This window comes from Heterocephalus glaber, unplaced genomic scaffold, assembly GCF_053883595.1.
Source record: "Heterocephalus glaber isolate CG9 unplaced genomic scaffold, H.glaber_assembly_v1.0 deba00001504, whole genome shotgun sequence".
Lineage (NCBI taxonomy): Eukaryota > Metazoa > Chordata > Mammalia > Rodentia > Bathyergidae > Heterocephalus > Heterocephalus glaber.
In genome coordinates, this window is record NW_028258324.1 from 19,301,493 (window position 1) to 19,316,746 (window position 15,254).

At 41.8% G+C, this 15,254-nt stretch overlaps 2 protein-coding genes across 3 annotated transcripts in view; one reads left to right on the forward strand and one right to left on the reverse strand.

The window, feature by feature from the left end:
• Positions 1–2,051: 2,051 nt before the first annotated feature.
• LOC101705188 (uncharacterized) lies at positions 2,052–14,626 on the reverse strand. The gene is made up of 4 exons (XM_087185977.1): positions 14,592–14,626; positions 14,191–14,234; positions 4,347–4,842; positions 2,052–2,399 (listed from the first exon to the last, which is right to left on the reverse strand). The coding sequence occupies exons 1-4, from the start codon at positions 14,624–14,626 to the stop codon at positions 2,231–2,233; spliced, it is 744 nt and encodes a 247-aa protein (XP_087042103.1). The 3' UTR covers positions 2,052–2,230.
• A 423-nt stretch (positions 14,627–15,049) lies between these two features.
• Positions 15,050–15,254, forward strand: part of U2surp (U2 snRNP associated SURP domain containing) — a 48,021-nt gene continuing 47,816 nt past the window's right edge. For both annotated transcript variants that reach the window (XM_004834389.3, XM_004834390.3), the window contains exon 1: positions 15,050–15,205. In XM_004834389.3, coding sequence (XP_004834446.1) covers positions 15,161–15,205 — 45 coding nt within the window. In that variant the 5' untranslated portion in view covers positions 15,050–15,160. The remainder of the gene's footprint in view (positions 15,206–15,254) is intronic.

The following is a 15,254-nucleotide window of genomic DNA, read 5'->3' on the forward strand; positions in this document are numbered from 1 at the left end:
AATTAAAAAGATTGCTGGGCTGGGTGATTAACTTCGTCAAGGGTCGGGTTCTGGGGGTAGTGACGGTAGGTGACAGTACTGGTCCAGCCACATGACTGATTCTTTGAAATGTGTCTGATCTGAACTGAGACGTACTGTGGGTGTAATAAACACACTGGATTATGGAGACTTGGTACAAATAGAAAAGTGAAAAGTATGTCAGTGCTAATCTTTGATTACATGCTGCAGTGAAAATATTTTGGATAATTGTGGTAAAAATACAGTATTAAAAGTAATTACAACTACTTCTGCTTTTTAAAAATATAGCTGCTTGACAACTTTCAATTGCATATATGGCTTGCATTTTATTTCTGTTGGACCGAGTTATTATAAAAAGCACAGTGAAAGGCTGAGAAGGGGATGGTGAGTATTATAGGGAGGAGAGGCATTTTGATGGTCTCCCTTTGGTACAGCTGGTCTTTGGTTTTATCTCAGCTTGACAGGGAGAGCTGGGGATCCAGCAGGTAAAGAGTTGTCGGGGCCTGGCCAAGATGGGGGGCTGGGCAGAGTGGGGTGGTGGACGGATGAGGTGAAGGGCCTCGTTATGGGGATAGTTCAGAACTTTCCCAGATTCTCTTTTCCCTCATTAAAATGTACTTCTCTCCTGGTCTTAACTTGGCTAAGAGTACCTTAACATTCTACCCCCTTTCATAGTAGTTTTGTCTGATTAAGACCATCCCTCTGCTGAAACACATACTAAGATACTCGATTCGCTTGTAATACGAGAAATGTAAAGCAAAATATGTACCAGATTTATTGTTTACCTTGCAGATTGGCCATAACTAAAAAAAGAAAAAAGAAGTACAAACTCTGTGAACAAAGTATAGGAAAACGGGGTGGTGGGAATGCTAAGTTCAAACTTTCTGGAAGATAAATTGACAGCATCTATTAGAACTTTAATTATGCACATCTTTTGACTCAATCCCAGTATTTATCCTATGGGTACAGAGCAATATGATGTATGTAAAAGGGAATTCATTGCAGTTTTGGAGGAAACTTAAATGTCCAGTAATGGAGACTGAGTAGATAAGTTATGTGTATAACTTTAGTAGAACTGGAACATAATGTAACTTCATTAAAATACTGTGGCTTCAGGGGCACACAGCTGCTAACAATCAGGCAGATCTTCATGTTCAGGTATAGAAGGGTCTCTGAGATGTATTGTTAAGTTAAAAAAAATAAGAAAGTGACAACACTGCCATTTCTTTGGGGGTATTTGATATATTTGCTGAGTTAAATGTCTTTAAATGTATGGATTTTTTTAAAGGACATATAAGACATTAGTAACGGTGGCTTCCAAGGAGAGAAACTATTGTAGGGGGAATAAGAGACAAGAAAGACTTTATCTTTTACTGTATATTTTGTACTTTTAAGATTTTTGTGATACATATGTATTGCCAATAAAAAAAACTAAATAAAAAATATGAAACCTTCTGTTAAGCAGGAATTTTCTCTTCTCCCAACTCCATAGAGCTTCCTTTGCCTTCGCCTCACAGTGCACCTCTTCCCTGGGACTGCAACCCTTAATTTCCAAGTGAGTCATAGCTCCTTCATCTCATATATAATGAAAAAAAGAGTTACATGCATTTATTTGATTGTGAAGGGCAGTATCTGGATTTACCAGGTTATAGATTCCAAAGATTTTGATTTCCCCCTTTTTATTTTGTCCATTTTTGAGACTTAAACATTTATTATTAAGCTAATGAAAGTTTTTCCCAAGATATTTACATAAAAATCGCATCTCTTTTATTCTTTCTTATTCTTTGACATACTCTTAAAATACACATTTTGAGTATTCAGAGTTGAAAGGGGAAACACCAAATGCAGATCGCCCTCTAGTGGTTAAAATAAACACTTCTTTTCGTCGCTGTTTGTTTTTTTTTCAAAAATCAAAAATGCATATTTTTTTTTTTTAAAGGGGAAAAGGTTTATTTAGCACACAGTTTGTAGAGGTTTCAGTCCATAATAGGCTGGCTCCGAGGCAGGGCTGGCAAACAGCATCGCAGAGGAGAAACAACATGGCGCGCACAAGGTAGCAAAGGTAACAAGAGGCAAAAATGCATATTTTGAAAATCGGAGTGAGAACTCGGGAGTTTTCTAGAAATAGTTACTGGAATTAGTTAATGAAAGGATAATTTATTCTGGTAAGTTATATAGTAATAAAATTCATAGAAACTTTTCAAAAATTGCATCATTTGTGAAGTGCTCTGACACCTGGCCGCGGCAAACCAGGTTCTCTTGGCAGAGATCTGGAAGCCCATGCAGAATTGGGTTGCAGTCCTCTGAGGGCCCCTTTGTCCAGCGAGACTGGAGCGAGTAACGGCCATGTGAATGATGGTGACTGATGATTCCACTTAGATCTGGTAGAAAAACACAATGCAGAATCAGTATGGATGACTTTTCTAGAAGAACACCCGCTCTTTCTCTTCCTAGTGAGTCCATTTTGCCAACCCCGTCTGTTGAACAGTTCCTCCATTTTTTACAGTGACACCTTTATTGTATATTAAGTTCTCTCATGCAAATGGGTCTACATTAGAGATCTGTATTCTTTCTGATGGACTTTTAGTCGGGTCTTGTGTTATTATAACATTATCTTGTGGTGGTTGTTTTGTTTTTGCTGTGACAGGAGTTTTGATATTCTTCTTTTTCTTCTTTTTTACTTTACTGTGAGGGGGATTGAACCTAGGGCCTTCACACTAAGCTACATCTGCAGCCTTTGAGATATATATATATTATGTATATATGTATATTTTAAAATTTTGAGACAGGGTCTTGCTAAGTTTTTAAGTTACTCTGACTGGGCTTGAATTGTTATCCTCCTGCCTCAGCTTCCCAGAGTGTTGGAATTATAGGTGTGTAATTATAGATGTGCAGCTTATTTTTATATTCCAGGTATGTCTGCTGTGGGCTCCCATTCCAGATGCTCACTGAAGTCCTCTCAGAAGCCTGCAAGGTCAGTATTATTATCTCTAGTTTACACATAAGGAAGTAGAGGCTCGGAAAATTGAAATCATTAATTCACTGACCAAAGTCCAGGTGTTATTCATGGTGGATCTGGGATTTAAACTGAGTCTGGCCGCAGGGCCTTGTGTCTCAGATCTTGTGACACGCCCTGGTTGTTAGACTCACCGAAGCATCCAGACCAGCTGGAAAAGGAGGAACAAGAATCATGTCCACTTCTGGGCAACACTGGCATGGCTGAGGTTTCATTGCCTCCCTGTTCTCTCCTAGATCCTACTGAATCTTTCCTAGATAACAAGACCATGGGGGCGGGGGGGACCACCGTGTTCTGTGCTGGATTTAGGTCACATATGTGATAATTTAAAAACTTGAACTGCAGGTGCTAGGAATGATATAATATTTTCTAACTGTAATATGTGCGATTTAGAGAGAGAGACAGAGACAGAGAGACAGAGACAGAGAGACAGAGACAGAGAGAGACGGAGAGTGAGAGAAAGAGAGAGGGAACTAGGTCCTCGAAATATAAAAGTGCAGGTGTGCTTGCTTTGGCAGCACATATATTAAAAGATAGTGTAGGTTACTTTTCTCCCTCTCTTTCCTCACAGCAGACCCCAGATTTTATTCAGGTAATGTATGTATTCCATATAAACCCTTCACTGTTGTCTTTCTCCTCTTACCCTCAGTTGGTTTGGGCATAGACATTTACACATCTTTGGCCAATGAGACATGAGGAGAAAATCTGCTGGGATAGTTTCCAGCAATCCCTCTTTCCCTCCCTCCCAAGTTCCCTCCCTTTCTTCCTTTCTTTCTTCTTCTACTTCTTCTTTTTTTGTGGTCCTAGGGATTGAACCCAGGGCCTTTGCACTGAGCTGCATTCTGAGCCCTTTTTTATTTTTCATTTTAAAACTTTGAAACAAGGTCCCCCTAAGTCACTGAATTACCTGGGCTGGGCTTGAACTTTCAATCCTCCTACCTCAGCCCCTCAAAGTGCTGAGATTATTATAGCCCAAGCCTAAAAACAAAAAATTTAAAAGGTAGGCAAGCTTTCAGGGAGAAAAGAACACTTCTTCCTTTGAAGTGATGTTGGGCGCAATGGCAGCCATTTTGTGACAATAAAGGGATAAATCTGAGGAGAAGGCTACCTCACAGAATATGGCAGAGATGGAAAGAACCTGAGTCCTGGATGAGACTGAGTATCTGAATCAACAAAACCTAGATTAGTCTCACCTCTGAATGTCTCATGGTGGAATAATAAACTTTTCCTATTCTTGAAGCAACACAAGTGGGGAGGTGGCTGTCAAACCAGCTAAAGGTGATACGTATATAAATGCTTGCATATCTCTTACGAGTTTATGTCCAGAATGTAGCAGCCTGTGCGGACACCCAGGTCCACTCTGCTCTGGGCAGGGTTATGCACTGCAGGAAATGGGAAAGTGAAAAGGCCATGACCCACACTTTCCATCTCCCTGCTCTCTCCGTGGAGTCTGTGGTCTGGTAAGGAAGAGAAAAACAACAACACACTGGGGGAAAACCTGTCTGGAATGAAGAACAAAATACAGGGGCACAGAGCAGTGAGGGGCCAAGATGGTGGGGTACAAGGATGAGCAGCTGGGCAAGGGTAGGCTGAGGGCAGGACTTGGAGAGAGGGCAGTGGGCCAACAGAGGTGGAAGTGGCAGGGCCAGTGAGGGACACAGAGCCTAGGGAGCAGGCAAGGGGCAGACAAGGAAGAGGCCCGCAGAAGCTGCTTCGTTCTCCTCCCGAGGAGTGAAAGGACAGGGTCTTCTTAAATGTGCAACCGTGGGACACATGCCAAGTTAAAGCACGAAAAATCTTCTTTGTGACTGTAAGTAAACATAGAAAACAAGTTACAAGTTTCAGAAATGGGCCTTGCTAATCACTGTTTATTGGAGGCTATTAAAATGTTATGAAGAATTATGAATAATGGTAGTAAAACACACATATAAGAGAAATAAACAATTCTGGACTACCACTGATGAATCAATTAACAGGTCAATATGTAGAAAATAGTAATCACATTTGTGTTGCTGTGCTGTTCTTGTTGTTGTTTATTTGTTTCACTGTGGCTTTTGTCTTCATATGAATCCATGACATATCAAAAAATGGTATTTGTTATGGCTTGTGTTTAGAGGACCCCCATTGAAGGTGGCTGAATCTGGAGTGTGAGATGCTGGGCTTAAGGGCGTGTGATTACTAGACCACTACATGTGAGTGATTGGTTTGGCACCACCCTAATCCCATAGTCTGAATAAGATATAAGGGGCAGAAATACACTGTTAAGGTCCCTTGTCACTTTTGCTGTGTTTCCCTGCCATAAACTTTTGCCCCTCTGCCATCCTACCTTGGAGCTATCTGACTGTGGACTGAAGCTTCTATGAAACTGTAAGCCAAATAAACCTTTCTCCCCTTAACTTTGGGTGTCAAGTATTTTGTCTCAGCAACAAGAGAAAAGTAACTAACACAGTATTTTAATAAATAATCTTTTTTTCTCTATCTGAAGAAAGACAAAGTATCTACTCAATATTTTAATAATATTTTCAAACAGACTAAAGTATATACAGTGAAAAATAAATTTCCTATTACCCCTGGCCCCAGAATCCTGTTTCCTTCCCTAGTGGAAAGCATAGTTGCCAGTTTTAAAAGGAATCCATTGTGTGTTTGTGTAGACAAATAAATGCACATGTTGTAGCATGTGAAGCAATTTGTTGTGAACAAATTACGGCAAAACTTATTAGCTCAAAACAAGAAACATATACGATGGTGCATTTTCTGAGAGCCTGCAGCTGAGCTGGCCCTCACTCTCTGTGTCTCTCCCAAGGCTGCAGTCCAGCTGTCACCTGGTGCTGTGGCCCCTGTACAGCCCAGCTCGAGCGGCTGTTGGCAGAGTTCTGTTCCTCACAGGAACCTCATTTCGTTGCTGGGTTTTTGCATTTTCCCTCTACTTTGTGCTACATGGGCCTCTCCCTGGGGCACCTCCCAGCATGAGAGCTGGCATCATTGGAGCAAATGAGAGAAAAGGGCCAGAAGAGGCCAGCAAGACAAGAAGCCAAAGGGTCTTTTTGTAATCTAATCTCCAAAGACCATCCAATCATTGCTAAATTCTGTTTGTTAGAAGCAGTCGCTGTTGGACCCACAGTCAAGGGGGGGAAGTTGTGTACAGGCATGATCAGAGGTTGGAGATCATTGCAGCCCATCATAGGAGTGGTTCACCACACATATATGTACACTGTATATTTGTAGGTGCCTTTAAAATACATGCATAAAATTGTCGGCCAAGCAATGAGTCTTGCAGCAGTTTCTTAGGTGTGTGTAAATCACTGCCTCTTCTACCAGTGGCGTAGGATTTCACCTCATCTGAATAGCAGTATTTGGCTGTGCTGTACTTTAAAGTCCAGTATTGGTGGACATTGGGGCATTTTTGGTCTTTTGCTGCAATGACTTGCTGTACATATTCTTTGCCAGTGTGAGTGTATCCAAGTAGGTAAAAGCCTACAAGTGGAGTTGCTGGGTCAAAACGCATATGCAGTTCACATTTTGATAGCTGTGGCCTAACTGCCATCCAAAACAGGTTGTGCCAGTTTATCTTCCAACCCTGTCATGGTTTGCATCTAGATGTCCCTCCAAGCCTCATGTGCTCATGGGTGGGGCTTTTCAGAGGTGGCTGAATCATGGGTGTGTGATGCTGGATTAGGGTGTGTGATAACTAAATTGGTTTAGTATAGATCTGGGTGTGGATAATAGAAGCCCACCCTGGCTGTGGGTGGCACCACTCAAGAGGCTTGTAGGGACAGAAAGATGGCAGGCTGCTGCTGCTCTGCCATAGACTGTTTCTCCTCTTCGATGCCCTTCTGCCATGCCACCCTTCTTGGAGCCAACTGACTATGGACTGAAGCCTCTACAAACTGTGAACCAAAATAAACCTTTCTTCCTTTAACTTGTGGGTTTTGGGTATTTTGTCTCAGCAATGAGGAAAGTAACCAGGACAAACACCAAAATTTAAGAATTGTCTACTGTATTCACAGCTTCTTTAGGCATGTTTTCCACAAATTTTAATGAAAAAAGGAAGAGAACAAAACTAAATATCAGAGTCTACTAATCTGGACAAGCTGGAGCAGTTAATTTGTATTAACTAAAAATGGAATGAGGCTCAGTTTTTGTTTAATTTCATCTGGATTTACCAGGAGTTTTTCCTAGTGTAATATACAAACTAGAGCTGGGACCCTGTGTACCTGGTGAGAATTCTACATTCTCTGAGAAATTAGAATTTGCTCTCAGGAACTTTTTGTTAGTCTTTGTGTAGAGGTAAAAAGGGGGTGGCATGGTTGGGATCTGTAAGTAGTCATAGCTGTCCATGTTTATCAGTTTATTTGGCGAACACTTATTGTTGGCCTACTCTGCCAGACAGTGTGCCCCTGGCCTCCTAGAGAAGCAAAGTAAGCTCGACTGTAGAGAAATGGTCACTAATTATCGCTCATACTTTTATTCTCTGTAGTATTTTGTGGGCTGGTCCCTCCTAAATGAACAAAACAGTATACCATGGTTTTATCACATTTAATTTTCCTTAAGTTTTTTTTTTTTTGGTAGTGTATTTTTTGGCTCCGGGACAAGCACAATTACTCAGAGAGCTTGACTGACAATGACAGGATATGTTTTTGTTTTTTTTTTTTTTTGGAAGAGTCTCGCTATGTAGCTCAGCTTGGACCTGAACTCACTATGAAGCCCAGGTTGGCCTCGAACTTGGGGCAATCCTCCTGCCTCAGCCTCAAGAAAGATTTTAAGTTGTGTTAAGAGCAGCAGGTTCACTGGAAGTAATTTCCCTGGCGCTCACTGGATGCCTATGAGGACAGTGGGTGGGTGTGTTTGTTTCTGAGCTGCGGCAGCGCCACCATGTGGCAAAGCCGTAAAGGATGATGGAGGTCCATGGAGCCTGTTGTGTAGAAATCGGTCAGTTTGTGAAAAAATTTAAATGTATGAGAAGACATTTATATTACCGTGCATGAAGGGAAATTTTAAAGTGCGTTTTAAATCAACATCATTTTAATTTTTAAAAAATGAGACAATATTGTGCCATGTCCCTCAGAAGCTTAGCAATTGCCAGGAGTTAGTCCCAAGGATTAAGAACTGGCCATAATCCCCGAGGGCTCTACAACGTCCTCCATAGAGTCTTTTCTGCCCCCTCTAAAGCAATGTCAGTTGCCTCCTGTGCTTCCAAAAGCCATCTCTGATGTCAGTTTCATTCACCAACAAATATTCATTGAGTGCCTACATGGTGCTTACTCTGTTCAAGGCACTATAGATGCAGGAGTGAAAAAAAATTTTGCCCTTCCAAGTGTGAGGTCCTGTGTTTGATCCCTGGTACCAAAAAACAAAAAAAAATTTTACCCTTCACTTGTGATACTCTTATTTTGACATAGTTGTCTTCTTTATGCCCCACGAGCCCTTTGACAATAGAGAACCACCTCATCTCATCTGTCTTGATTAGAGATAATTGTGTTTATTAGGACCATTCTCATGTCAGTGCTCTGGTGGTCAAAGCTGTGCCCCACTGGCCAGGAACAAAATACAGAAATGGAAATTTTTATAGATCCTATAGGCTAAGCAACAGCCTTTCGAAGATGTCCATGTGTTAATCCCTTGAACCTACAAGTACACTACCTTACATGGCAAAGAGATTTGTAGCTGTGCTAAGTTAAAGCTCTTGAGATGAGCAATGTTCCTAGACTGTTGGAGCGAGGCCAATGTAAGGTCCTAATAAAAGGGAGGTAGTAGACTTAGAGATGTAAGGAAGGAGGCAAATGTCACAGAGAAGATGCTGCACTGCTGGCTTTGAAGATGTTGGATGGGGCCTCAAGCTAAGAAATGTAGGTGGACTGCAGAAGCTAGAAAAGGATTCTCCCCCAGGGCCTCCAAAATGAGGTGAGGCAAGGCTTGCTAGCATATTTTAGAATTCTGACCCCTAGAACAGGATAATACATGTGTGGTGCTATAAACCACTAGCTTTAGCCAGGCATGGTGGCACACGCCTGTAATCCCAGCACTTAGGAGGCTGAGGCAGGAAGATCACTGTGAGTTTGAGGCCAGACTGGGCAATACTGTGAGTTCAAGGCCAGCCTGAGCTACATAGCAAGACTCTGTCTCAAAAACACAAAAACAAAAAAACTCACTAGCTTTGTGGTAATTTGTTACCAAAGTAGTAAGAAACATATCAATTTCTACCTGTCCTCCTGATCTGCCTTTCACACTGCCTGTTCTCACTGGTAACAGAGCAGGTATTTCTACTTTGTTTCTGTTTGGTCTCAAGTCATGGAGATGTCTTGATTTGCGTTGACACAAGCCAGTGTTTCTCAACAGGGTTGTCTGACCATTGTCCTTCTTTGGTGTATCCTCCCAGCCCCCGTGTTTTTAATATAAATTTTAAATTCTGAATTTTCAGTTGTATAGTTTCCAAAAAACTTTATAATTCAATGTACAACCCAGAAGTTATTTTCATCATGAGGACACTAGAAACATTCTCATTAAAGTCAGGAACAAGACAAGACTATTAGTACCATTCTTTCTCAACATTATTCTAGAGGGGCTTACTAAGGTAATTACCTAAGAAAGGTAAGAGTTTAAAAGGGGGGCAGGAGGAAATAAACTTGTAACTATTTGCAAGTGATACTGTTATATAACTAAAAGTTCAAGAGAATAAACTGGAAAGGTACAAATAATAAAAGTATTCGATAAACATATTAATGTGTAACAATGATAAACAATTACTTGGGACATGTACAGTGAGGGAAAAATTTATTCTATTTATAGCACCAACAGAAAAGATAAAATACCCAAGAATTAACATAACAGCAAATATGCAAATGTGAAGCAACATCGAAATAAAGCCTTTCATATTTAATAACACAGCAGTTAGACTTATTACTAATAACCAAGTATAGTTGATAAGGGAAATAGTCTCATTTTTATTTTTCTCTTTATAACTTCATTCTCCACCAAGCCCCCCTGCCCTTTTTTTTTTTTTTTTGAGACAGGGTCTCACTGTCATTCAGGCTGTCTTTGAATTCACTGTGTAGCCCCAGCTGGCCTCCAACTCAAGGCAGTCCTCCTGCTTCGGCCTCCCATGTGCCTGGATTATAGGTGTGTGCCACCACGCCTGGTTCTTCCACCAAGTCTTTTAAATTTTTTTATGAGTTTCAGTTTTATGGGGCTCTTCACTGGGTGGAGCTCATAGATTAAATGAGGTTTTCTCTGTGGTGGTCCAAACCAGGCCATGGCAAAGAGGGTTCCACATGCTGCGGCCTGTTGGCTCACATGACCTGCCATGCACCCTGAGTCCTCTTTCATCTCTGTCTCACACACACACTATTTCCTCAGTATCCCATTTGGACCATCCTAAGGTTTTCTTAGTCTTGATACAGTAACTGCAAAGCTATTCTTATCAGGACATAGTTAAAATAGTGGCTTGTCGGGACCAGGGATTTAGCTCAATGGTTCCAATGCTTGCCATGCAATTGCAAGGTCCTGAGTTCAATCCCCAGCACCAAAAAAAAAAAAAAAAAAAAAAAAAAAAAAAATATATATATATATATATATATATATAGTGGCTTGTCTTTAACCATGTCACCAGCCCATTCTTGAATTATATGCTTTTTGTCATCATTTTTACATTTTTTATTTCCCAGGCATTTTGGGTTTTAAAAAAGTGCCCCTGCTATCTGAGCAGTGGCAAACACCTGTAATCCCAGCTACTTGGGAGGCTGAGGCAGGAAAAATCATAAATATTAGCCTATCCTGGGCCCTGTATCAAAATAAACAAAAAGGGCTTGGGATGTAGCTCAGTGGTAAAGCACCCTGGGTTTGATCCCTAGTACTGAAGGAAAAATAAAAAGAGCCAGTGCTACCTACTATTGTCAAAGGAATTCTATACATATAATCAATAAGGTAATTTTTTTTAATAGGGGTGGAGATAAAGGGGAAAAGCTGCAGATGCTACTGAAACCTTAACTTGCAAGGCAGGCACTTTGGGGTGGGTGTGAGGCAGGAATTAAATTCATAGGAAGAATGAAAATCCATACAGACCACACCTTCCTTGGATGCTGCTCCCTGACTAGTACCGATTACTAGTACTAGTACTCTTCCTGGAAGAGCCTTTGATCTTAGTTATCCCTTCATCTTCTTTCTTCAGACTTTTACATGCCAGAAACTCAGTAGCCAAATGAAAAGATGGATGGGATTGTGCATTCACTACTCTATATCCGGAAGCCTAGAGAGCAGCGAGAAGCTGCTTAAAAATTCTCTAGAACGAAAGCAGCTGCAGCTGAGAGCAGTCCTTCATACAACACAGGTTCTGGCTTTCAGTAATCATTTTTCAGGTCTCTAGCTCTCAGTGTGCGAAGTCTCCACAGACATTTATATCATTACATGCTCTCTCCACCCACCATCCCCCCATTTTAAAATAAATGTAAACATTTTAGGGAGCCTCTAAAATTACTGTGGGTCCTAGACACTGAGCCTTCTGTTCCCTAGTTGATAAGTTGGTTCCTGGTGCCCGGAGGACCGGCTGTTAATGTTCCTATCATCATCCCTGGGAAAGCGCTATGCTTTATGGCCGAAGTAGAAAGTAAAAATGTCTACAAGGAAATCCAGTATAGAGAAAGTGTCTGCTATCAGGTGAGGGCCGGGCCAGCTGGGGTGCATAGCCTTGTTGCCCAAGGGTTGCTGTAGCTCACCTTAACTCAAGCGTCATCCAATGCTGCCAGAGTTTCTCAGTTTCAAGAAAAGCTGAGTTTCTAATGGCTCATATCTATAACCCCTGCATTCTGGAAGCCTGGTGCAGGAGGATTTCAAATTTAAGCTCAGCCTGGCAATTTAGTGACTTAGTGATTTTTTAAGACCCTGCCTTAAAAAAAAAGGCCTGGAGATGTAGCTCAATGTAAAGGCCTCCGGCCCGGATTCCATCTCCAGCATTGGGGGAGGAGGGGAAAAAAGGTACATTTTATTCAAAGCCTCCTAATTTTAAATGCCAGCTCAAATTCAAAGACAGTATCTGTCTGACCCAAACAAAACACTTCCATGAGTGTAACTGGCGCTACTTTGTATCTGCTGAACATGGTCACTGCAAGGAGAACCCTTGAAAACAAATGGCAGAATAGGAATCTATCCATCAGGAAGAGAAAAATGGTGTGGTTTTCTTGTGATTGTAAAAAGACAATGCTAACTGCTATACAATGTGATCATTACTATTCATATGTAGTCCTTGGGTAATAAAAATGCAAATCTAACTAAATTCCCAATTCTGTGAAATTTCATTTGAGCTCTTTTCATGCTGTCACTGCCTTTAATTTGAATAATCAGGCCAAGATTTCCTGACTTTAATACATTAAGAGCTCTGCTTATAATCATGGTTTTGACTATTTAAAGAGTACTTAATTAGGCCTTAAAAAAGGCCTCATACTTGTCAGGTCACAACTGTCTGCCTTAATTTGGGGTTCATTGTTTAAAAAAGAAAAAAGACTGGGGCTGGGGATTTAGCTCAGTGGCACCACACCTGCCTCACAAGCGCAAGGTCCTGAGTTCGATCCTGGGTACCAAAAAGAAAAAAGACTGCATTCCATTATTTTTCATTCTTTAGAGTAACTATTTAGTAAAAATTGTTTTTAAAAGAAGTAGGACTTTATGGACTGGGGATTTAGCTCAATGGCACACCTGCCTTGCAGGCACAAGTTCCTAAGTTCCATCCTTGGTACCTGAACAAAACAAAACAAAACTAAACTACAAAGAAGTAGGACTTTGGGTATTTGACTAAAAAGCTGCAGATACTCACTTCATAGCAACAAAGCCTGTGACATTGCCAGGACACCATTAGGTATACCCAGTCTTTTTCTCTCTCCCTTCCTCTTAGCTGATGAGTTCACTTTCTAATCCTAGAAAAAAGCAATTAAGATCTAGGGTGATAAGCGCTTTGAATAGAAAAGTATAGGTTCCTTTAGAAATAGAAGCAGGATGTCCAACTTAGGCTGGTGGGGGAGGAGGGTCTGTGAGCCTTCCTGAATTAAATGCCACCTGCAGTAAGAGGAGAAAATTGATTTAGACCTCAGTTAGAGGCCAGGCAAAGATTAGAAAAGAGGCTCAGAATTGAAAAAGTGTGATAGAATCTGTGATTGGAAATAAATTCAATTAGGTTGGAGGATAAAAAGCACTGTTCTATTTTAAGTTCATGTGGAGCCATTGTCATTTGCCAATCATTCCTCATTTGCTTGTTTCTAGTGTTCTTCCACCCCATGGCTTCACAAAAAACAGGAGGCCTAGCTTGCTGATTCCCCAGTGCCCGTAACCTATGCTCTTGACCTTTCCTGAGGGCCAGATATGTGTCAGATCAAGTTCAAAGCAAGTCCCTCACTCCAGCTCCCCCAACCATCCAAAAGACAAAATCCTTCAGAGCTGGCTTAACCACTTTGTTCTCGTGAATTCATCCTCATCTTTTCATGCCTCCTCTACTCTCAGAAGTAATTATGTCTTTTAGACTTCCCTCACTAACTGCAGCATCAATTTATGCAGTGTTAGTTTGCTATTTCCTTGTCTCCCTCGTTCCTGAGTTTTAAATCCCATACAGTGTATATTTGTCTACGTAAGTACTACAATACTTTCAGCAAGATTTTATACACAAAATGGGGGCTCAAAAGTATTTTGAATAAATAGGGACAGAAGACCATGAAGTTCCCCTCTTCCTCAAGGCAATATTTTATTTTTTTGAGACAGGGTCTCGCTCTGTAGTCCAGGCTGGTCTCGAACTATGTAGCCCAGGCAAGCCTTGCACTCTTGGCAATCCTCCTGCTGCAGCCCCCTAAGATCTGGGATTATAGGTGCAGGCCACCATGCCTGGCAAGGGTAGTATTTTAAAATAAAAATTTGACTTCATAGCCCCAATTAACCCTGCTGAAGGTCACTCTTAATCCTCCGACTAGAATTCTAACTCATGAACGCACGGGTCACCTTAGGGCCCTGTGTGAACTCACCGTCATCCACTTCTCCAGCCAAGTCCCTCCCCATACCCGGCCTGACTAAACTGGACTCCTTATGGTGACCTGCACAACCAGCTGTACTGATTCATGCTACATACAGGTAGCTTCTACTTCAACCATTCCTTCTGTCTGGAAAGCCCTTTCCATTTTCCTCACCTGGCTCGGATCCAGTATGACCTCCGCAAGGAAGCTTTCCTGCTCTGAATGCAGATTCAGATCCAGATTAAGAATTTTTTAAAAGTACTAAGTAGACAAACGTTTACATGATTAAAAAATGAAAATAGGCCGGGCGCAGTGGCTCATGCCTGTAATTCCAGCTACTGGGACGAGGCAGGAGAATCCTATGTTTGAGCCCAGCCTGGGCAACTTAGAATGTCAACATTTTAAAATAAAATGTAATTTTAAAAAGACACACAATTCACATATATGCTAGATTTAGAATACTGTCTATATTTACGATTTTTTTCCTCATTCAATGCCTCTACGTGTACCCATCTGCAGACGCCCTGAAAGTCACCCATCGGATTACCGTGACTGGGTGAAACGCTCCTCTTTACGTTGCCAGGCACAGCTGTATCTCAGCAGTCACCATCTTAACATGAGCAGATTACAAACTTGTCCTTCCCACCAGGGTGTGAGCTCCCGAGGTAGCACGAACAGTGTCTCTGCGGATCCAGCGTCCGAATCACAGTCAGCTCCCGACCTATTTTCCGAGCTGAAGTAAACGCTCCTCCCTATGTGGTCCGTGAGTTTCTTTGAAAGAGCGGCTCCCTTCCCGCCCAGGAATTACAAATGGCTCGCATCTTCAAGGGTTGGCTCTAAGAAAAAAGGTTAAATATCAGCCGGCCCTGAAAGGCAGGAAAAGAGATTCTGTAAATCCCCGGGACCGAAAACGCCACCGGGAACCAGACTCCCAGGAAAACCAATTGAGTGGGAACCAATGGAGTGGGAAGGGTCACGGAAGTTATTGACACCGGAAGTCACGTGGCTCAGCTCTGCCTAAATCCATCATCTCGGGAGTCGATTTTCAATCGTATAGGCTTCTGGCGGGCTCCGCTGAGATCCACTGTTCGGTGCTCGACTTGCCCGTGCTGCTGCTGCCGCCGAAGGAGGGGCAAAGCTCAAGATGGCGGACAAAACGCCAGGCGGATCTCAGAAGGCCAGTTCGAAGGTAATTTCTCAGAACTCTTCGTAAGTCAGTGGGTCTGTGACTGTCTCCT

Bases quoted from the DNA above. Each gene is read 5' to 3' on its own strand.
- LOC101705188 (XM_087185977.1), bottom strand. From the start codon at position 14,626: ATGGTGACTGCTGAGATACAGCTGTGCCTGGCAAC. The intron at 4,843-14,190 runs GTGAGGAAAATG...GTTTACTTACAG, and splicing joins TCATACTGGATCCGAGCCAG to TCACAAAGAAGATTTTTCGT. The intron at 2,400-4,346 runs GTAAGAGATATG...TTTTTCTACCAG, and splicing joins TACATTCTGGACATAAACTC to ATCTAAGTGGAATCATCAGT.